This window comes from Arthrobotrys flagrans (genome assembly GCF_004000055.1).
Source record: "Arthrobotrys flagrans strain CBS H-5679 chromosome Unknown unitig_8, whole genome shotgun sequence".
NCBI lineage: Eukaryota > Fungi > Ascomycota > Orbiliomycetes > Orbiliales > Orbiliaceae > Arthrobotrys > Arthrobotrys flagrans.
Genome location: NW_027137553.1, coordinates 200,845 through 223,498, shown reverse-complemented (window position 1 = coordinate 223,498; position 22,654 = coordinate 200,845). Strand labels below are relative to the sequence as shown.

The 22,654-nt window shown below is 44.7% G+C and overlaps 5 protein-coding genes across 5 annotated transcripts; 3 read left to right on the top strand and 2 right to left on the bottom strand.

The window, feature by feature from the left end:
* Positions 1 to 2,768: 2,768 nt before the first annotated feature.
* On the top strand, positions 2,769 to 3,928 carry DFL_006572 (40S ribosomal protein eS8; the record flags this gene model as incomplete). The annotated part of the gene is made up of 3 exons (XM_067636023.1): positions 2,769 to 2,800; positions 3,136 to 3,148; positions 3,308 to 3,928. 3 exons carry the CDS (start codon positions 2,769 to 2,771, stop codon positions 3,926 to 3,928), a joined length of 666 nt encoding a protein of 221 aa, XP_067487682.1.
* A 3,755-nt stretch (positions 3,929 to 7,683) lies between these two features.
* Positions 7,684 to 10,848, top strand: DFL_006571 (uncharacterized protein; the record flags this gene model as incomplete). The annotated part of the gene is made up of 6 exons (XM_067636022.1): positions 7,684 to 8,121; positions 8,187 to 8,530; positions 8,633 to 8,778; positions 8,871 to 9,525; positions 9,630 to 9,772; positions 9,833 to 10,848. 6 exons carry the CDS (start codon positions 7,684 to 7,686, stop codon positions 10,846 to 10,848), a joined length of 2,742 nt encoding a protein of 913 aa, XP_067487681.1.
* Positions 10,849 to 14,769: 3,921 nt separating this feature from the next.
* Positions 14,770 to 15,630, bottom strand: DFL_006570 (uncharacterized protein; the record flags this gene model as incomplete). The annotated part of the gene is made up of 1 exon (XM_067636021.1): positions 14,770 to 15,630. One exon carries the CDS (start codon positions 15,628 to 15,630, stop codon positions 14,770 to 14,772), a length of 861 nt encoding a protein of 286 aa, XP_067487680.1.
* A 3,550-nt stretch (positions 15,631 to 19,180) lies between these two features.
* DFL_006569 (uncharacterized protein) lies at positions 19,181 to 20,989 on the bottom strand (the record flags this gene model as incomplete). Its single annotated transcript, XM_067636019.1, has 5 exons — positions 19,181 to 20,444; positions 20,624 to 20,648; positions 20,713 to 20,734; positions 20,804 to 20,850; positions 20,968 to 20,989. The coding sequence occupies 5 exons, from the start codon at positions 20,987 to 20,989 to the stop codon at positions 19,181 to 19,183; spliced, it is 1,380 nt and encodes a 459-aa protein (XP_067487679.1).
* Positions 20,990 to 21,343: 354 nt separating this feature from the next.
* DFL_006568 (uncharacterized protein) lies at positions 21,344 to 22,546 on the top strand (the record flags this gene model as incomplete). The annotated part of the gene is made up of 2 exons (XM_067636018.1): positions 21,344 to 21,901; positions 21,962 to 22,546. 2 exons carry the CDS (start codon positions 21,344 to 21,346, stop codon positions 22,544 to 22,546), a joined length of 1,143 nt encoding a protein of 380 aa, XP_067487678.1.
* Between the last annotated feature and the right edge of the window lie 108 nt (positions 22,547 to 22,654).

Here is a 22,654-nt window from a genome sequence, read left to right as displayed (position 1 = left end):
GGCTGTGGTGGTAGCTCCAGTTTAGTAGCTCGAGCTAGCAGGAGTTCTTTGTTTTTGGATTGCGTAAGCTGTTTTCGGGGGCGTTCGAAAGATAGAAAGGAGGGGATGGCCGGTGTATTTACACAACATCTATGATTCATTGTCGCTTGACAAGTCGCATTCGGCACAGAAGCGGCAGTTTGCGAGCGCAACCAAGCAAGCGAGTCTTGTATTGCGAGAAGCTTAAGCCCTACAAATGCAATGCATATAGGACGCCACCAATCCTTGCCTGTAACGATGCCTCGGTTTGCCGCCTTGGTAGTGCGCTCGGATGCGTAAATGACACCCAACAGCTGCGCCTTGGGCTGTATCAGAGCCCTTGGATCGGGACATCCTCGCTACCTGACGCCATAACTACAACATACCCACAAGGCAAAACTAAGCAACCTCCCCACCATTCCACAACCTCAGCCCATTAGCTTTTGGGCATCTACCGATCACTTTATGTCCCTAAGACGGAAATTAAGATTGTTACTGTCCCCGGAGAGGTGGAGACTGAGACTGTCGCTTAAACGGTCACGGGGCCAGGGGTTAAGACTACTGTGACTGTTCCTGGAGATGCATGTGTGAGGGCCTATTAGCTGTTTAGTATGGGAATAGAAATGCGTTTTTGTGTAAAGGAAATGCTTATAAACTATAAATCATAAATATCCAATAAAAGGTTGTATTAATATAACCCTATTGTGAGAAAGAGGTCTGTAAGGCATGCAAAACAAAGCCTGTTAATCAACATGTATTAGAAGGCTGTGACATAACTAATACGATTGTGTGCCAGCACGCTCATGTATATAGACCGGAATGATAATGTCTCAGCACTCACCGCATACAATAGATTCCCGCACGGGATTTTACTATTAAAGTAACTAGGTTATAATTATATGTTTTATTATAGGCCTTAATCTCTATAAAGAGCGGCAGTTTTGGGACTGGCGACAGTTACCACAATTAAACATTCTTCCACCGTTCAACGCCTCATGCATCGAAATCGGCGATACCAGGAAAACAGGAGTTATGGACACAATATCGAGGCAATCAACGTATGCATCTGATTTTCACCTACTGGTGGAAAGCTTTGAAAAATCAATTCTCTCTCTTCCTCTTGTGTAGTTCTATACTAAAATGTACTATATCTCGTCTTGCCTAATTCGGGTAACATCCCCTGGGTATACCATTACACAATCCAGTAGCTTATCCACCTTTAACAAACTCTCGGCAATATACTTATACGCCGGTATATGTTAACCTAACTTCCAAATATATAACGAATCATAAGTGCGCGCACAGTTTCCTTTGAATGCTAACACCTTGAACCAGTCAACAGGGCTATATTTATGTTGAAGCGAGCTATATCTAGTGTATGAGAAGACTACTAAAACAATAAGTCTGATGATTTCTTGAGCTTACGTTCTTCAACTAGCCTATCTTACAGAACGTTTTGCATTGGTAATGAGTTGACACAGAACGGTTTTTGGGGCATAACATAATGAATGGCCTTATCGAGAGGAAATCCAGATGGGAAAAAGGATATCTGGAAGTCACTATATTGAATAAATAGAGGATTAGCGTGCAATTATCGATTATTCCCATGATACCAGGGTCTGGTGCATGGATCAATTAGGCAATCGCAGTTGGGCCGTCAAAGCAATGGACGAATGAGATGCTGCGGAAGTGACATACCATATAGGCCAGTTTCCTACGTCTGTGACACAGCCTCAGGGTCAGCATATTTTGTTTTTATAGAGGCGTGCGACTTAATCGTCTCTTCCCCTTCAAGCTTCAATCATACCTTCATCCAGGATTACTTTATCGCTAAAAATCACGATTTCGAACTCGCCGTTAACCATCAATCGATTCAAAATATGACGACATGGTTCCGATCAAGTCTTAATATCCAAAGCACACACGCCAATTCCTCCGACTTTTGGCTCCGATGGCGCCAACAATGTCGAAATTGACGGCCGTCTTTTAGGAACGTGGACATGTTCATCTTCACTAGGAGGTGGCGAGGCCCTAGCGGGCGTGCTATGGCCTGATGTAATGCTCATTTGTGCCAGAGCCTGGATGAGAGAGCTTTGTGATGCAACTGGGGAAGTTGAATGAGAAGGATTTAGGAGGCCATTCTTTTGAATTATAAGAGTTGTATCGGTTGGCCTACTATGAGAAACAGCAGTTGGTGAGAGGCCTTTCAAGGAAACACACGCCGCGGCAACCATTATAACAAATAATTAAATAAAACCTCTATAAAACTAGTTACGAATCATCGACAACTTCTTCTGTATAATAATGCCTAGGGGCATTATGAAGCCCTAGTCCAATTGGACAAGTTGCGGAGACACTGAATGAGTTTCAATGCGGGTCGCCTTTTCCGTGCTAGTCATAATCTGATTGCGGAATAAAACTGGGCTGGCGTCTCCCGCCAGAGTTACGAGAGAAAGGAGTGTAAGAGTATAAAATTATTGGTATTATCGGTGCTAAACTAGACCTAATAACAATAGGGGCTTTATTTTGTATTCAGTACTTAGGTATGGCAGGCAAGTTCTACTACTTTCTTTTGCTGTTACACTTTTAGTTTTGAAGCATAGCGAGTTTCTGGTATCTGTTTCTTTCTGGGCTGTGGTGGCTGGATAGATTTGATTCTCTCTCTCTCGCTGTCGCTGGTGCACATGTTGTCAGCTTTAGCCCTGACTTGATTTGACTGACTGACTGACCGTCTTGTAACATTTTTAATTATGGACTACAAATATAATCCCTCAATCAATCGGTATCAATCGAGCATGTATTCGTAGTGTCACCGTTGGTGATAGCTAGTTCCAGTTCTAGCTGACGAGAAAAACGCCTCGAAGTGTGGCGTTGTAGCGAGCAGAGACCATAGCCTCGCTTAGAGAAAATGGCGGGAGGGTTGTAACCCTCTTGTGGCGGTGCTGTGGCGTTGTGTTGCCAGGTTTGATGTGGGCAGGCCAAACAAAATTTGGCTAGCCGAACTGCCTCACACATATCGACATTCACCACCCTTCCGACGACGACTTCACGACTTTCACGACAACCCCCTCTAACAATCCCCGACTAACCTCCGTTTCTACACCGTCGATAACCAAGTCCTCCGATTAAGGTACGATACTTGCTCCAATTCCTGCTCGAAACTCTGCTTCTGCTTGTTGCCGTCCGGTCAGATATCGACAATCCATCGTCATCATCGACAAGAGGAAAAAAAAACTCAATCTTTGAGGATTCCAACCAAACTAACAACCACGTCTCTTTCTCACTCCAGAATATCATCAATATGGGTATCTCTCGTGACTCCCGCCACAAGCGTAATGCTACTGGTGCCAAACGCGCCCAGTTCCGCAAGAAGCGTGCCTTCGAACTCGGCCGTCAATACACCAACACCCGTATCGGAGCCAAGCGTATCCATCTCGTCCGTACCCGTGGAGGAAACACCAAGTACCGAGCCATCCGTCTCGAATCCGGTAACTTCTCCTGGGGCTCTGAGGGAATTGCTAAGAAGACCCGTGTCATCGGTGTCGTTTACCACCCGTCGAACAACGAACTCGTCCGTACCAACACCTTGACCAAGTCCGCCATTGTCCAGATCGATGCTGCCCCATTCAGACAGTGGTATGAGTCCCACTACGGCCAGACCGTCGGAAAGAAGAAGGGAGCTGCTGCTACCAAGACTGAGGAGGAGAAGGTTACCAAGAGCAAGTCTGTTGAGAGGAAATTGGCTGCTAGACAGAAGTCTGCTAAGGTCGAGAGCTCCCTCGAGTCTCAGTTCGCTGCTGGTAGACTGTATGCCTGTGTTTCGTCGAGACCGGGCCAGAGTGGCCGAGTCGACGGTTACGTTCTGGAAGGAGAGGAGTTGGCATTCTACCAGAGGGCATTGAGGAAGTAGAAGAGAAGAGGGATGATGAAAGTTGTCTGTCAAGCAAAATGGAGGCGTTATACCTGTGCTTTTACTCTTTTTTCCTACTCTTTTTTCCATCACTTTTTCATTGAGTCCGATTTGGCGGAGATTCAAAACTACTCAACCCCCCCCTTCTCTCTCTCTCAGCTTTTTTAACCCAACCATGACGAAACGGAGATCCTTTCCCCCCTCCCTCCCTCTCCCCTCATCCTCTAAGGAGTAGTTGATATTGGTGGTGGTTTAAAAATAAAAAATCGGACCAAAATTAAACTCCCTCTCAGTGCTGTTTTACCCTTTTTCCTCCCTTCGAATCACCGCCTGCCCTCCAATTTTCATTCTCTTATCATATATAATAGAAGCAGCACTCGAAGAACACCCTCCTACCTCATATCCTTCCCACGACCTGTCATATAATCATATACCACGTCTTTTCTTTGTATTCATTACTTTTTTTTCATTTTTTTTTTTTTTTTTTTTCACCGGGGCTTATCATTGTTTATATGTGGTCGGTCCTATGCAGGTTGTTTCATCGAGGGGAAAGAAGAAACTTTAAATACAATTGCTTATTTTTTCTATCGGTGAAATGAAAAGGATCTTGGAGGTTGAGGAGTGGCGAAATATTGTGATGTAAAAGAAACTGGGATAAAGGGTCGAAAGTGCGAGTAGGACAAATATTTTGCTATGATAAGGGTTTACATCGGCGTAATGATAATTGTGAACGAATTGCTAGAAAAGTAGTGCTTGTTTTTCTGAGACCCAGATCTGGTCGAATACTTCATACTTCATATAGATCTATCATGGCCACTAGTTAAAGGTTTAGATAAATACGGTGTATTAGCCGCAGCTAACTCCTTGGAGGGCCCGTCATATATTAAACAAAAATACATTCATCGAAATATTATATCAAACAACATCTCAATAGCCCAATCACAACCCTTAGTTATCCAACTAAATGGTTTCATCCCAGGGATATAAATACAAAACTGTTTTATCGCCTGATGGGTGGGGAGTTTTCGTAGAGCGACATCACGTTTGGGGGATTTTATGTATCCAGCGTCGAATTGTTGGGAGGTTGATAGAGGTGGGAAGGTGTAGTATTTTCGGGTGGAGTGGTTGATGTATTTTTTGTTGGTATTGGTATTGTCTCTGTGTAGTGATTTTGGGGTAAAGAGGAATTTTAAGAAGCCAGAAACGAATTAATCGCCACCGTAACCGTTTACTAATTGTGATATTGGCGATGGGGATAAGAACAACAGTCCATGTAAAAATGAAGACACTGAAAGCGAAAAACTGGATGAAGTCTTAGCTGTCGCAGAGGTCAGTATACACTTTCATTGAATTTACAGGTTATGGGGTCATCCTTCCGAAAATCAAAGAATTTGTGGATTTGGAGAGATGTATTTGAAGTGGAGGGAAATCGATTGGTGAAGAGGAATGAAGCGGAGTGGATTATTGAGTACCAGAGATGACAAGTTTGGCTGGCGCTGACTTAGTCTGAGAAGGAGGTTAAGTGGGAGAGGATTTCGATGTGTAGTTACGAGGGGGAGAGGCAGGAGAGAGTGGATTTGTAGAGGATTGGGAGCATGGTGAGCATATCTAGCTACGTAAGTAAAGTCTTAGTGAATTGGTAGACTTTCGAGTCTAGATGCTTGGAGTGTAGTCTCGTGGGTTTCGATTGTGGGCTTACAAAATCCAACATAAGTACGAAAAAAATTGTCAAAACTACGACAATATTAGGTTCGGGACCTTGTGAACGTTGCGTCAACTGCTCCCTTTAACAATTCTTAGGACATAGAATCCTCGATCAGCTACATGTTCAATTGTTTTGAATTTTGATCGGGCAGTTGAGTGACACAGCTGCATGTAGAGAGCAGGCTATACTTGATAGAGTTGCACGCGCAAAAGTATGCACCCTCAAGGATCTATGACATCTACGCTAGCTACATTACACGTCGATTGATCAATTGAGTGACAATAGCTATATAGCCTCAAGTCGAATAGGTATACAGCTTTGGCGAAGAAAAGTCACCCTGTTCAGCCTTCAAAGGCGGGAAAATAGATATTTCTTTTTTTCTCTTCGGCTCAATACTCCCAGATTCTGCGGATGAATTTATTTGAAAGATCGGTGCACAGCCAAATGGCTCGTCTAGGGCACCCATCGTCTACGCATACACCTGGCCAAACGGTTAGCTGATCAAACGATGTCAGTACTAATATACTATATTATAAGTTTGAGCCTTTCCGTTCCATACTGAGAGGGAATTCGCTTTAGACTGCTCTAGTATCAAGGCGTTATTAGGTTATGACTCAAGGTTAACTTGGAGGTCGTGCGATCATGAACGGGTCAGCCATTGCCTTTTCTTTTCTTCTCTTCTTCTTCTTCTGTCATATTATGGTAGGAGGCCCGAGCCCAGTCCACGAGATCGAGACAGGCTCCAGATTGTGATCTGGGTTGACACTTCGGGTGGTTGGCGCGTCGGACCGGGGTTATAGACGAGCCCAACAAAGAGAAACTGTTCTCAGAATGAAAAGCCACGGAACCGCTATCGCACTATGTCATGTTAGTTCTTTTTAAAAAAATCCGGGTGGCCTATCGAGCTATCGGTTAACAAAAAAAGAAATTTTCAAAAAATAAAAGAGCTATTTCTGATAGAACTTGCGAGAAATTTTGAAGCCCGCTAGCTTGCGCCTGTAGTTCGCAATTGGTTGGATAATCGCCTGCATGATCATGTAAAGGACAGCAAGTTAGCCATCCGCTTAAGTTGCACCTTAGTTTAAAAAAGATTTGTGATTTATAGGTGCATATGCATCCCAAGGAATTCGAAACTGCGCAGAACATGCTAGTTAAGAGGTGAAGTTCAGTCGATTCTATGAATTTTAATCGGTGTGTTGTTCGAGTATCTAAGTATTCTATGGCTGGTGCTAACTAGCAAAAAGCTTTGAGAGGGAAACGGGTCTCAAATGGTAATCTCGGAGCTCGCTATAGCCGTCAGATATGATATCAGTTCTTGATTTCGTTCGTGTTCCTTGTGAAGAGGCCGACTTTTGGCGTCGCACGTTATATCACGTTACCACACCTTATGCGGCAGGGGTAAGTGTTGGCGCATACATATATGTAGGTCCTAATTTGGTACTGCTTTCGCACCTGTAAAGCACACTGCATGCAGGGACATAACAACTATTAACTCGAAAGCATTGCAATTGAACTACTTCCGATATTCCATTGGTTATTCGTAGAAATAATTTCTACCTCCGTCATTGCTTTGGCTGTAGTCGCCGGCCTACTTTTTCATTTTCGATCCCCAACAGGGTATCTGAGCTGCTGATACGTGTATCGCTACATGCATAGACTTGATATTGCCTCTAGCTGCAGTCAATTTAGGATGACTAACTCATCTGAATGGGGTTTAAGTTACAGGCGCTAGAACAGACAAACCTGGATTTCGGATAGCTCTGTGCCATGCCTAATTAGTAGATTTGGACTCAACGTATGCAGCTATGGATTTCATGGATTTTGACATACGAGAATCTTGGAAATGAATATTAATATAAGATTAGACCTATGTGCTAGTTGTGGGTCGATATCAAACCTTCACAGATCTCAACTAGCAACTTATTCATACCCACACTATTTGTCATTGGAACTCTTATCTAGGCGGTCTCTTTTCTGCCACTCGAACTATATACTACAAGGTGGTCTCATACCCAGCTACAAGGCTGATATTTTTGAACAATTAACAGCAATGATGGCCCAGCCCAGCGTTGTTTTGACCATGGATATCAGGGGAGAAACTTTTTCGGCAACTTTAAAAGGTTCTCGAGACTCTGGGGATGGCATAATTGCGAAGGCATCCGTAGAAACTATTGATGGAACCGAGTCAGTAGCTGACAGCTGCGGGGCCTACCGTGGATCCAATAAGGGGTTTGAATTTGAGTCTAACTCCTTTCATGATCTTAGACCTGGCTGCAGGGTTTTCGAGAAGGAATCCGTTGACAGGATGCTCAGGAAAGCTGCTGTTAGTAGCCCAGATAGACACCCCAAGTTCATTCCATGCGGATTTCCTAAGCACTATCAGCTTCTTGACATCGAGGATACAAGCAAGCTTCGGAAAGACACCTATCCTGTGGTGTCTGTGCCACTTCAGACTTGGTTTAAGGAAAAAGAATGCCTAGGGCCGAAGGTAATGACCGGCTTGACTACAATATAATTTTACTAGAGCCTGGTACTAACTTTGAGATATCGAAGTTTGAAACGTCGGGGCCGCCTGCGGGTGGTGGCAAAGCAGATCTCGATTCCCTAAGCCCATCCCCAGGAGATACCGGGGAAGTAGTCGAAGCTGACGAGGGGATGTTTCAACCGGACAAGAACACCACTTCGACCTCGAGAGTAACCGAGCCACCGACGTTACAAACCTCCTTCTCACAAGGAGGCAAAGAAATGATAGAAGAAGAGGAGTCCAACAAGCTAACGCCGAGTCTCATCTTTCTAACGGAACTACCAAACCGATTCGCATGCCCCTTCGCGAAGATAAATCCAACCTCTTATAGGAGTTGTCTGGCTGTGAATCGCAGGAATGTTTCAGGAATTAGGTTCGTGGAATAATAAATATGCCCCTCGTATTCTAGACTGTTTGATAACCATGTCTAAAATGGGTCCATGAGTATTGTTAATCAAATGTGGGGTATAAATAGAGAACATCTTGAGAAACGGCACGGCCTCCAAAATCTACCCAGTTTTGACGATGGGGTGGATTCACTTAGTCATTGGGGAGAACTTTTTGCCGCGGTTCTGTCTTACTCCGAGGGAAAAGATATATACGACAAATATCCTGCACCTTGTAAGTTGTACCACGACCATTTTGGATATACGTTTCTATCTCAGCACAAATACTTCATGATGCACATACTAAAGAGGGAATCTGAATTACAGACTTCGATTTTGATGAGCTTCTACAGGATTCCAGTGACCTCCGCGGAAAGAAACAGACGAGGGTAACAACAGACAATGAGGATTTTTTGACCTTACACTTAGATGATCGCAGGTATAACCTACCCAAGATTTCTTCTGGCGATAATACATGTGCAGAGGCCAGTATAGCCAGCGGGTACCCCGGGTACTCCGCGGACATTCCAGAAGAATTTTCAACTTTGTGGGTTTTAGATTACTTGAGTGCTGTCTTAGTCTCTGTTGAGGTAGCCAGGCGTTGGCTTGAGGCCGAAAACCGATACCTTGCTTCCTATACTCCGACCCAATTGGAAGTCAATATCGGAAATTTTTTCGGGACCAGTGACCACCGTAATCAAAGGTCCCAAGTTTCCAATAGCTCGCGAGGAGCTGAGGAGTCTTCAAAAAAGTCTAGGTCAAGATTGAGTGAGAAAAAGAAACGATCTAGGAAAGTACGGTATAATGATGGCAAAGAAGATGAGGACAATGACGAAACGCCGCCAAAACGGAATTCTCAGGGCAGAAGACCCCGGTATCTAAAAAAAGTATGGCGCTGCCCATACTCCATCATACAATGCGAGAATCATAAGAAGTGCTGGGAGTCTCACGAGATTTCGAGGCAGACTGTACCGGGGATCAGGTAAGAGTTCTATTCGATTGAGGTCGGCCTTATATAGCTGGCTATGGGAAGTCAACGACCGTTAATTGTTGACAAAGTGTGTGAACTAATTATGTGGTGAATAGGGAGCACCTAAAAAGAGCCCATTTCAATGGTAATTTGCCAAACCACTTGAGCGCCGAGTTTGCGCCAAGTTGGCAAGATCTCTTTGAGCGTTGTCTACAAGAACCTTGCCATAGCAGCTGGTTAAGTCCAAGTTTTCATGCTAGTTAGTAGTTATATTGCCTGAGTTGCGATAGGTATCTATACTGATCGTGGGATGTTGTAGCATGGTATCGATATCTTGATGAATCCAACAGTTCTTCAAACCCGCCGAAATTTTACACCCCACAGCAAGCGAAAGCTCTCGTAGCTGCTGGCTATGCCTCCATCGATGACCCTGAGCTATTTAGTTGTTCAAGTGCTAATGGTGTCGACGTCTTGGAGGAAGCAGCTGCTGAAATTGACGACGTCACCGAGCCCGAACACTATTCCACAAAGCCTTTTGATGAGGGAATCGACGGCCAAAGCAATATTTCACATGTTGAAGAATCTATTTCCTTTGGGGACCTAAAGTTAGCCCCTAATATCCAAGTCCCTTTGGTTCCACACCCCTGCATGTCTAGATACGATAGTGAACAACAGGCTGAGTATAACCATAGTATCTTAGCAAGATACTGGTATACCCCTCAGGAAACAGGCCCCTGGAACAATTCTATAACTCAACCCGAGGCTGTTGGCGCTATAGAATCTAGAGCTAACAATATAACCCCCCAACCGGTGGAAAGCTCCCCTATATTTGGGGACTCTGTGGTGCGGTGCCAAACCATCCAATTGCAAAACCCAGCATTTACGTTACCGCCCAAGTTTGTTGAGACTTTCACAAATATTTCCCATAAGTCTAACGAGAATAATTTGCGAGATGGAATTCTAGCGCCAAAAGCCGATAGTATGGAAGTCGTCGTAAAGATTCGGCATCGGCAAGTTCTAGCTACAGAAGTAGGTGTGGAGGCGAGAATCTTGAAGTTTCAGAGCTTGGACGAACTACGATTGGAATTTGTCGATCGCATACAGAAACGTTTCTATGGCTCAACATTTAGCTGGGGCAACCCTCGGTGGCAGCTCCAGGAATTTAAGACAGGCGCTATTATTGCATGTATCCAAGACCTTGAGAAAGAAGTAAACGGGGGCAACAATGTGTTCTATCTGATTGACTCTAATCATGCGGTCGTTAGCAATGAATGGGACTCTGGACCATCTATATCTGGACCATTTATATCTGGGCCATCTGGATCTGGGAGTTGATTTTCATGTTAAAGATGGAATTAAATTAACATTTATGCAACGATATAAGCTATGTAGATACGTATAATTATTAATGGAAACTTGAGTACCTCAATCGACGGCAGCGACAGATATATCGAGATGACTTCATATTGGGAGGGGGTTATTAGCTACTCTTAAACTGTTAACAGTCCCATGTTACTTAGGAGGTCGAGGCCAGAAGCCCCAAAACCCAATCTATACAACCTATACAATGTATTAACCAGCTTGGACGCCTATGTCTCAACTTTCTGGGGTACTGGCACTGGTACTAGACTAGCTGGTCTCGCGTTGCATTGGACTATACCATAGCTAAGTCAAATAGCAGTATATATACAATGTTATATTACATTATAATTTTCTTCACAACTTAAGGTTATTGACGACGTCGAGATTGGTTTAAAGCAACCCTTATATTACGCTATACGCATAAGGTAACGTTGGGATAACCATGAATTCCGAGTAATTGTTCAGTGCACATGGCCATGGCCCAGACTTCGAGGCTCGTTAGACAAAATGCAACACACATGGTTTGCACGAAATCACAAACAGGCTAGGATGCATCGATGAGATTCTCAACCTTCCAGCTCACATTCAGGCAGTTAAAAACTAGCCTCTAACAATACCAGAACAAAAATATTCCTTTAGATGAAATTACTAAGATATCAACATCTTATTGCGTAATCCTAAGTGGCAAACGATATGTAGATTTTCGTGGTCGCATGGGAGATGATTGCAAGTGGGGCAGCTTAAATCTGAGTGGCATAGCTTCAGGCTTCATAAATAGACCCAGAGAATCGGGGCTAGTAGATTGGATGCTGCGTAATCTACATTCCGAAATCATTATCACCTAGCTAGCACTCAACGAATCCCAAGGCACCCAGACGGCCTGGTTCTACTCGTCTCTTAAATCCCGTGACATACGCGGAGTGAGAGAACGGGCAGACCTAGATATGTTATCTCCTAACTTGGAGAAAAAAGTGCAACTTTTTATAGAGGAGCATGGAAATGATGAAATGCTGTTGATGTCCAAATTCACAAATTTGATAACAGGCTATTGCTCCAGGAACCACTCCCAGATTCCTATATTTGATATACCCGATCCCTATGGCCACTTGCCATTATATATCGCGGCACAACATCCCAAAATTGTTAAATGTTTAATTGAATATGGTGCAGATACTAATAAGATGGGCGGATGTCTGGATAAACCCTCCCGCGACGAATTTCATAGGAAGAAGGACGCGGGCGTATTAGAATTACCATTACTATCAATTCTTTACGACCTCATATACTGGGAAGAGAGCCTTGAAGACAAGGCCGCGCAATGCATGTTACAGTCTGCTTCCACTCTTCTCCCCAGGACTGCAAATCTAGAACAAACAAGGGATCAATTTGACGCAAATCTCCTCCACTTAGCTGCACGGGTAGGAGACCTAGGCCTTTTCAAGTTCCTCTGTCTTTCAGGGCGATGGAACATCCATCTCAAAGATGAGTAAAATTACACTCCTATGCACTATTTGTTCGAAAGATGGTAGCGGCCAGGTAACAAAAAAAAGATTAACGATATCCTAGAAATTTGCAATATTATGGGGAATGAGGCAGTTAAATGATGAAGATCTTGTGGATGCGCAGAATATACGCAGTCAAAGTCCGTTTGCACTCGCAGTTCATGGATATTGGGTCAAAGCTGTCCGGTTACTTATTGGCCTTGGGGCGGACTCTCACGGCAAAAATATCTACGGCAATAATTGCTTTCATATGTTTGCCACGAATATGCGCGATGAGGAGAAACTCGGACTCGAAATAGCCCGATTCTATTTGAAGTCGGTGTCAATTGCGCAAAACGCGGGGCAAATCGGAACACGCCACTATCGATAGCTCTGCGAAATTCAGAAAAGCTTTACCTTGCCGAATTCTTTATCCAGGAATATATAGAGTGTGGACATATATCTCGGGGCAATATGGAGATATTCACAATCAACGGATCTAATATCTTGCACTGGACGGCGAAAGATTCTAGTGAGGATATGCAAAATTTTGATAAAATTACCCAGAAATAGCTTCTATGTCGAGGACATCCAGGGATTGCTCTTGCAGGCTGGTAGTTATTCAGGATATACCGATAGAGATTGCGATAGACGAGGGGAATCTTCCCGCGATCCGAAAATTTTTGACCATTAGCCTCAATATCAGGTCCTGGGGGATATCAAATGGAGAAAGTTTGTTAGGCCGGGCAGCGAGAGCTCTAAGGTCTTGTTCTACTAGGTCAGAATGGAAGGTTGGATGAAGAAATGAAAAAGTGGCATTCGCAAAGAACAAAGAGATATTCAACTATCTTTTGGAGTGTACACCCGCAACTTCGCTCGATATGTTTGAAACTGGTTGTTCGACTTGGAGGAAGCGATAGGGCGTTATCTAAAATTCCAATCAGTCGCCTTTAAATATAGCTCCCCCTTCAGAGATAGTTCTGGTTGGAGTCTAGTTGACGTACTTATCCATCTCAAACAGGAGAAATTTATCGATATCTTGCAGCTAAAGGAGAGGGGCCACCGCCGGAGGAGATTGCAAAACCTTCTCACATAGGAAAAGTTATTAATTCCTTCAGAAATCTTTACCAAAAAAAGTTAGAATATATTTCATTAAGTTTGAGACGCCCCATTTATAAGCGTCAATTTATGAAGATCATTTATATCGCAGGATTTGAGAAATCTAAGAAATATTTTCGATGTTAGGGACTGGACTAAGTTAAGTGCACTTTGGACACGTATTCGAAAAGTACGCGTCCGCCCAACTTGATGACAAGGCCTCGTCTGGAACTAGATATCTAAAATCTTGCACATCCGTTTTTGTGGATCACCCAGTACCGCCAGGGAAATCTTTTTACTTCGAGGTACAGATATCGAAGCCTGCGCGAGGCTTAGATCAAGTATATCTGGATCGGGCACACACATCGGTAAAGCAACGCCGAGCCCTTTATTAATTTATATATTTGGCGATTTACAACAGCCAAAATTACCCAAACAATTCTAACAGGAAACTTAATTCAGGGTTGAATATGATCCTTTCGGATTGAAAATAGGCTTCGAGGGGCTCACTTCGAAGCTTTCTGCAGCTTTATCACTAGACTCTAAAGGCGTGATTTCCGAGTGGACATCAGGCCGCAACTTCGAAGAAGGTACCTGTGTTCAACCTGTCATTCAAAATTCGCTGCTTCATTTAGAGGCGCAGGTGCATTTTGTTGGGTGTGGCTTAAATCCGCTTCGAAATAAAATGTTTCAATTGAAACATATAATGGGGTGATATAGAATGTCGTCGAACTACCGGCCGTTGTTCGATATTACCCCCAGTTTACTTTTGCGTGGGGCTACAGCAATCTCAGAATCAATTTTGGTGCAGAGCAATTTCAATTTGAGCTGGCTAACAACCCAGATTGGATTTGGGATGAAGGCCTCTTGGATGGCTTTGAAAGGATCAAGTTTCCGAAAGAAGTGAGTATATAAAATAGTAAATCGGCACATGTCTTCAAACAAACCACCAAAAAATTCTATTTGTTAAGAATATTATTGTTTTAAGAAGAGTAGAAGACTGCGTAGGTAAGTACATGGAAAGGAAAATCGATGAAGAATAATATCCAAGAAAACAAAATGGGAGGAAATTGAAGTATCGATATTAGGCAGCTTCGACGTCTTGTGTAGCGTAGTCTGGGGTCCGGCATCGAGACTGTTTGGCACCAGCCCCCCATTAGAGTCAACAAAAAAGAAAATACAAATCCGCTATAAAAGAACACCGTACGCTTCCTAAAGTTCTGAATTTGAGTACTCTCTAGCCCGAGGTATCCTTTCTTTGTTGGCCAATCAAACATGCCCTTGATATTATTGAAATTCCATCATGGGTAGATCCTTAAATAAGAGCTAGCAGAACCACACCGTGGTCCCGTTCAATATCCCTAATGTCGTTTCCTAATCTCGCAAGCCGATCCGTCAAGTTCTCAAGTAGTATAACCCAGATTTCCAGATACCACCCTTCCATTGGCTTTGAACCAGAGACAAATGCCTCACGAAAGTCCATATCAAAATCAACAGCACCGGATTTCCCTTTCTGGTGAAGTAACAACTTTATAGTATCCAAAAATGCGTTGGCCCAATCTCCAATACTTGATCTCTTTGGAAGTGTAATCCTTTCCCAGGCACTTGAAGAAGGCTCTTTTCCGTCTCTTTGGTAGTCGTGACCGACTTGAATGTGTATCCAGATAGCATCCGTGCCGGGCTCTCCTCCGGCGTCTTGTCCTTCGGCAGCAGCGTTGTGGTTAATTTCTATCTCGTTTCCCGGTTTAACGGCGGACTGAGACCAAATGGATGTTGAATCGCTAATACCTTTTCTGCTTGGAGCCCACCAGCCAGCTCCATTCGTAGTCGAAAAGATCGTATCATTTTTAACCATATCAGAAACGTCTATGTAACCAAATGCGTCGGTTTTATATTGATAATTTATGATGGCACCGTCTTTGACTTGACAACGACCGTTGCCTCGAGGAGAGATGTCGAAGAATCTGTGGACGACCGGGAAGTATGTATAAGGATCTCTGCCGCGGTAGTATCTTGCCGCACGGAGCATTGCATGTCTGTTCAGCATGCGGCGCCAGAGAGCACATGTTCCGTATATGCTTGTTTGGCTGTTCATATCGGTGAGGTAGGAGAAGATCTCAAATTGGATTTCTGTGGGAAGGGTGGTGATTGAGAGCCAAGGCTTTGAATAAGACATTTTGATTGCTCCCCGGATTGAGGTCTAGGTCTATTGATCTCGCGGTCGATGGTTCCTTGTATTATAGACAAAAGTGTGCTGTTTTGATATATGTTTGAAATGTGATATGATTATCAGAGAATGTTCAGTTTCAGAGTATTTAGAGATTATTTTGAGGAGGAAGAGTTTGAACGAACGTCGAGGTTTGCAAAGAGCCAGCGAAACATTATTCTTAACGCCTAGAAATTCAGGCATGTTGCCTTGCTCCATGGTGTACCGACCTTATAGCCTTTTCTCCCCTTTCTCCCCCCTTTCTCCCTTTGGCGATATCGATTTTGTAGCGTTACACAAGTTACACAAGTTGAACGGGTGTTGGAATCCACACACGTAAAAGCAGTAGAGGGGAGTTCTCCGAAATCTTTGCGGGTAGCTGCAGGTACGAATTCCATTGCAGGATTTCAATTGGTTGATTCCATACTCCCAAACTGCCCGTCGAATGCTTGCAAGAGGAAACCCAAGAGCTCAGCAGTAATAGAAGCAGCCAACTTAATACTCGGAGCTCCTGCTTCTGATGACTTATGCATATTGCCTGGATTTTGAATATCTCGGTACAACCCGGTCTGCTGATACTGAGATCGAGGTAGGACAAGACGGTCATACGCCCTGAGGTTCAACTCCACTCCGTCCAACTGTTACCCATAACCATAATGTTATTTGTTCACGCCGCTTATACTAGAACTACTATGCAGTTTGAAAGCACACGACCCTCTAAATCTCGAGGCAACAATAAACGCCAAAAGTGATTCGGAATCCGGAAGCAAGGCTGTCAGGTGTTATTCTATCAAACGCGTTTCATATTCCCGAAACATTTGAACCCGCTTCTGTGTATTGTTTTAATTTCCTGGGAAGCGAACTTCGTTCTCTAAGGCTCTTTCTTATTCTGATATGATTACGAGTTTCTATTCTTTCCATCTCAACTTTCGCAGCCTTTATCCTAATTTCTAGTTTGCTCGTTACTCTTGGCGGAGTAATGGGTTGCACAGATGTTTAGATCGCTCAGGCTACCTACTTTGCCCCAAGGCGTACAATTTCCTGCGTGCTTCTTGCGACTTTCATATGTAAGACAGACACCACTTAATTTTCGTCTGAAGTTCAGAGGCTACAAATTCCGGCTCTGAGGCCAACTCGGGCGAGTTTGTGTTTGTGTTGGAGCGTTTTGTTACCACCACCTCTATCGATGGGTGACGGGTTCACAACGTCTGGAGAGGTTTTTCGTGGCGAAGTTGCGAAACGACAATTTAAACTAGTTAGTCCGTCTTTTTGTCATACCGCGGTCTCTCTACAGGCGAGCACGTCGATGCAATTCGGGAAAGGAAAACAACGGGCGGAACCACTGATTGATCCTAGCATCGATTCCCGTCCGATACCTCCTTGACCACGGTTGAATCATATGCGAGAGATATTTTATTTCGGTGGCCCTACCGCCAACGAGGATAGATAACGTCTCGTCATACCCTCGATCCCAGGACGGGTGGTTATGCATATTTCCGATTTCCTGTCTATCGGAGAAGATTAGCTGGATAGTCATCATATCGTGTACGTGTACTGCATTCCTTCGAGGCCAGCTCTGTGTGACGTTACGGGAGGATTACCAGTTCACGGATAAAGGTTCGCCGTGGGAGGAATTCCAAAAAAAATCTTCTTCCCGGGAATTTTTTTTTTTTGAAACTTGTGCAACATGAGCTTTTCCACCCGGGGAAACCCAACTAATTGTTAGTTCTGTAGCGAAAGGTTAACTCCAAGGCAGATCATACGGGTTGTCACGAGCCTGATTCCAAACCTTTGGCTTTGAGGAACCATGGGTCAAGTTATCTTTCTGATCTATTAACTTGTATCCCAAGGGTTCGGGAGATCGGGCCTTTAATTTATCTCCGATATTGATCAGGTAGTATTTTCATTTTCATGCATGGGTTTCTCAACCGACCCTTAGTTGCTAGCTCGTTGTTGACGTTGATTTCATACCCGTAAGTAAATAACCTCATTTCTAGCACAGTTAGCGCTGCCTACGTAGTCACAGGTATAGTATTAAAACTCTCGCTAGGACAGTACCTGCCTTCGCCGTTACTGTCGTCTCGGTTCGTTTATGTCAGTAAAAGTTGAATTTAGTTCCCGGACACTTCTAGCAGAGTTTCATGCCTTCCACGCGGCTTCTTCCGCTCTTGATTTTCCACGCCGGCAGTAAGCGAGATGTTAGACCGCCTGGGTATTGTTCCCACGACAAGTATACCTATGTCACGAAGGAATAAAAAAAGGGCCGGTCGTGGCGAACCGGGGTCTCCAGATCTGGGTACGAAGCTATACACTCTGCAGAATTTACAGCAAGTTCCTCACCAATACCGGTTCCGTGTTCATTCTTTGCCAGTTCCGTGCTGTACCAGTTCGCAAGTAGCTGGTAGATACTTGTCTGTAAATCACCGCTAGCTAGGCCCGTTTACTAATCTGCAGCCTGCTCGCTAGCGCCACACTTCGGCGATAGTGCTAGCCAAATTATTAGCCCATCTTGGGACCAGCGATGAACCAGCGAGGAACCCGTCTCAACAAACCTTCTATCCGCACGTAAGTTTAAACTACACCCTACGTATCCAATTCATGTTGGTCTCTGAATTCCGCACCAGCCCGAATAAGTACATGCAGTCCGTAAGTCTTATATTACATCAGCCGGCCTGGTAACCGAGGAACCTACGAGTAACCTTGCCATGCCAGGACCCTACCGCCGGTACAAAATTAATTTCCAACGGTATTGATACATCATTTCACATTAAACGTGTCGACCTCAAGATTACATTTTTTTGATATCGATTTAGGTAGTCCCGTGGGAGAATTGAAACGTGGAAATACGAATGGATTTTAACTGTAATTCAGTGCATTTACGGTGTGATGGCCCGGTCAACCCACGCGGATCTTTCATCAAGTCAGATCAGATCTCGATCTCCACAGCGGCACAGATCGGTCCGAGTTACTAGTTGCTCAGATCTCCACGGCGATACAGATCATCCCGGGTTGTTGCATCGATATCACACAGGCGATATTTCAACTAGCAGTTCCTTCCAATGGTGAATATATTCGATGCACAAGACGGCGGAGATGGTGGAGAAGGAGAGGAATTTGCATTGCTTGATTGATCGGTACCCTAAGTTACTAAGGATGGAGGTAGGAGGGAGGTCGGGTAACGTCCCTCTGACAGGGTTTTTCGGCCCTTGGTGAGAAATGATATCGTCGGCGCTGTCCTCGAACCCACGGTGGCTGTTTCGGTAGTATAAAATATAGGCCTTGAATGAAGGAAAAGGAAATTTCAGACGAAGGGGCAATAATTCAGCGGTTGAAATGGTTCGGAAGAATAAACGGGAGCCAGGAATTGAGGAAAACGGGGTTTGAGGCGGCATAGAGAAAAGATGAATAAAAAACACAAACCGGGTAGGGAAAAAGCAGCGTGGAGTATCGAAACGTGAAATGAATACACAGCTGTAGGAAGCTACCAAAAGAGTTCACCGGGGGATAGAAACTCCAGATATTAATTTTGAGAGTCGAAAGCTTCACCCCCACCCCCCATCAAAGCCTCCAACCCCCCCTCCGCAACAATCATCCCATTAAACGAAATACTCAACGCCTGGCTCTCCCTACACCTCTCAAACTGCAATTGCTCGATAATCACCGTCCCAGTTTCATACCCCCTCTTCATAACGGCCCTCTCATTATCGAAGAGCACGATCCCTTCAACTCCCAGATCTTCAGGATAAGTCGGGTTTTCTGGGTCGAGGCCCTTAACGCGAATAATTTCTCGAAGAAGATTATCGCGCATGCGGAAGAGCAGGGAGCCGAGGGTCAGGCGGTAGAAGATATTGGTGCTGCAGCCGTCGGGATTGAGGTTTACGTCTGTGGTGAAGCTGGCGGAGCTGAGGGTTTTGCGGGTGAGACCGCTGAAGACGGAGGTGTCCCCGGCTTCTGAATCCGAATCGTTGTCCCCGTCGTCGTCGTCGTCGTCGTCGTCACCGTTGTTGGTGTCGGTAGCCATTTGATCTGAGGAATCGCTGGTTCCTTCGTTTTTCGCCTCTTCGATCGGTGGGACTGATTCCTGAAGAGCGAATCTGACATATAACTTTTTGATCTCATCCTCATCGACGAAGGCCGGGTTGACCAACATATCGTTCAAAAACGACAAATTCACCACCGGATACTCCGCAAGCTTCGTATCCGTCCCCGTCCCCACTTTCTCAATGAAATTGAATTCAGAAATGCATTGAACAACCTCAACTCCTTCCTTCTCCAACGCCACTCCTAACTCCTGAAAGATATAATCGGGAACGATCTCCTCACTAGGATACAATATATACCCCTTCCTACACCGAAAAGCAAAGGGTTTACAATTCGTAACCAACGTATGAACGACCAATGCGCCATAGAGTGCAAGATCGAAGTCTTGCTGTGGAAGCCAGGGGGCGACTATACTACGGGGTTGGGAGAGTCGGCCGCGTAAATCTTCACGCCAGGCTTTGCAGACGTGTTCGCAGTTTAGTTGGTCCCGCCAGGGGAGGTAGGAGAGGATCTGTTGGTGGAGTTCGAGGGGAAGGTCGCCGATTTCGGCGGGGTGAGTGCGGATCGGGAGGATGAAGGGGTCGTGGGTTGATGGTTCTGCGGTTGAGGTTTCCATGATCGGTAAGAGATCGGATTGTTGAGCTAGCTGGAGAGATTGTGAGATTGATGTTTCATGAATTTGATTCGGTATATAATGAAACCGAGGTGATGCTGCGGGTGAGAATAGTAAGTGGGAGTTTAAGCTTAAACTCACAGCTAGAGTTAGAACCAGAGCTGGCAAGAAAGTTCCACAGACGTCTAAAGAATACGGAATAAGAAATAAAGAGCGAAAGAAAGAAAGAGACAGACGAGGTTGAAAGTATTCTTGAACAGTTGCAGGTATATACGTAGCGTTCAGATAAAAGTGCCCCGGTATGCTCACCTCGTTAGACACTCGATAATAAGTGCTTTTAGATACTTTCTTTCAAATTCCACCCCACAAGGCTGATTGGAATTCAATACCAAAATTACTATTCAGTAACTTGCTAGCAGGCTAAGATCCGGTAGCAGGTGCGGTTAGGCGACAGCGAGGCTGATAGAACAAACAGGCAGTAGAGCATACGTCGATGTGTACCCTCCCAAGTCCAACCAAACAGTACGGTGCTATCACTGAGCCCAAGAATCGGAATCAGAACGAGGTTCCGGACCGTGAGAATCGAAGAGAGCAAAGACTTGAACGGGTGAGAGCAAGAGGGTAAAGCAGAAAAGAAAAGAAAAGAAGATAACGTTGGTCGATATCACAAACCATCTCATTGACAAGTCGTGCTGTGACGGAATGAGTCAAGCGCACGTTAAAGATGTACAGGTCCGGGAACGCGCATGGACGTTATTCCTTTGGCAGCCTCGTCTTTCCCATTCATCATGCAGCCAGCATGCAGTCCATCCAAGCGAAAAAACCGTCTCAACGGATCCTTCGCTGGACGTTTGCCGGGATTAAAAGGTGTTGATGTGTTGAATATTGCGCTTTGGGGAACCATGCCAACAACGGACTGGGACCCCTGTTGTTGATCAGCCGGGCGCCTGATTCTTTTAGCAATCAATCGACGGCATTATCAAAGAATGGCTTCGTGACGGCTGTATCATACCATACTATATCGACACCATGGACAGGGCCCATACCGCCCCTCCATCCGACGACAGGAATCCCTTCGATCTCTCCTGTGCTATAGAGCTTCTTCGGTCACTCTCTTGGTATCATCCGACTTCCACTTCCAATTCCGACTCAACCGCTGTCACTGCTGCTGCAACCAATATATCAGACAAATCGAAGCCAGCATACGCTACTGCTGCTGCTGCTTCCACTCTCTTACTTCACCGAGAAGCCCAACAATCCATCTCACGACGGAATCCTTTCCTGGATATTCTTTCCTCCGATGGCAAAACAACAAACGCCAACAATCATAAGGTTGATGACGAAATCCTAGCTCCGCCGAAGAATGCTACAACGACAGCACCAAAGCTAGGACATTCCAAAACACCATCTACGTCTTCCATCCCCAAAAAATCCAGAAAACGGTCACCGGTTAAGGAAACAGTCGCAGTTGCAGCTTTATCGGCTATACAACGAAGAACGGGGTTCCTGCAGAGTTTGAAAGAACTTGATAGGGGAATTAAAGTCCCGAAGAACCCGGCCGTTCATGTCTTTGTGGATTATTCCAATGTAATCAAAACACCCTTGTCAATATTCTTCGATGAAAGAATAAATGCTTACGAAATATAGATATCAATCGGCTTCTATGACAGCGTGAAAAAACTCCTTCTCGACACCAAAAAATCCCGTCCACCCCCCCAAATCCAACATTTGTCCTTCAAAAACCTCTCTTTAATCCTTGAACGCGGCCGTCCCGCCGCCAAAAAGGTATTGGTCGGATCAACCCGTAACAACGACCTAAAATCCGAAGCTCAGGATTTAAACTACGAAGTCAGCATTCTCCAACGGGTACCCAGGGAAAAACAAGAATCATCATCATCATCATCGAAATCCAGAGGCTACGCCTCCGAACCGGAACAATCTAGAAAAAAAACGGGAGAACAAGCGGTCGATGAAGTTTTGATCATGAAGATGTTGGAGTCTTTGGTGGATTTTGATAATACTCCCGGGACGATTGTGCTTGCTACCGGTGATGGGAATGTTACGCAGTTTTCGGAGGGGTTTTTTAAGGCCGTCGAGAGGGCACTTGAGAAAGGGTGGAATGTGGAGTTGGTGGCGTTTAAGAGGACGATCAGCAAGAGCTGGAGGAAGTTGGGGGGTTCTCAGTTTCGTATTATATTGCTGGATGGGTTTTTGGCGGATTTGGTGGCGTAGATGGGTCTGCCGATCGAGATAACCTACTGTGGTTATCTTTATACATCACGACGGTTTATGGGTATTACGAGAATTACGAATATTTTAGCACGGTGAGCGACGTTTATT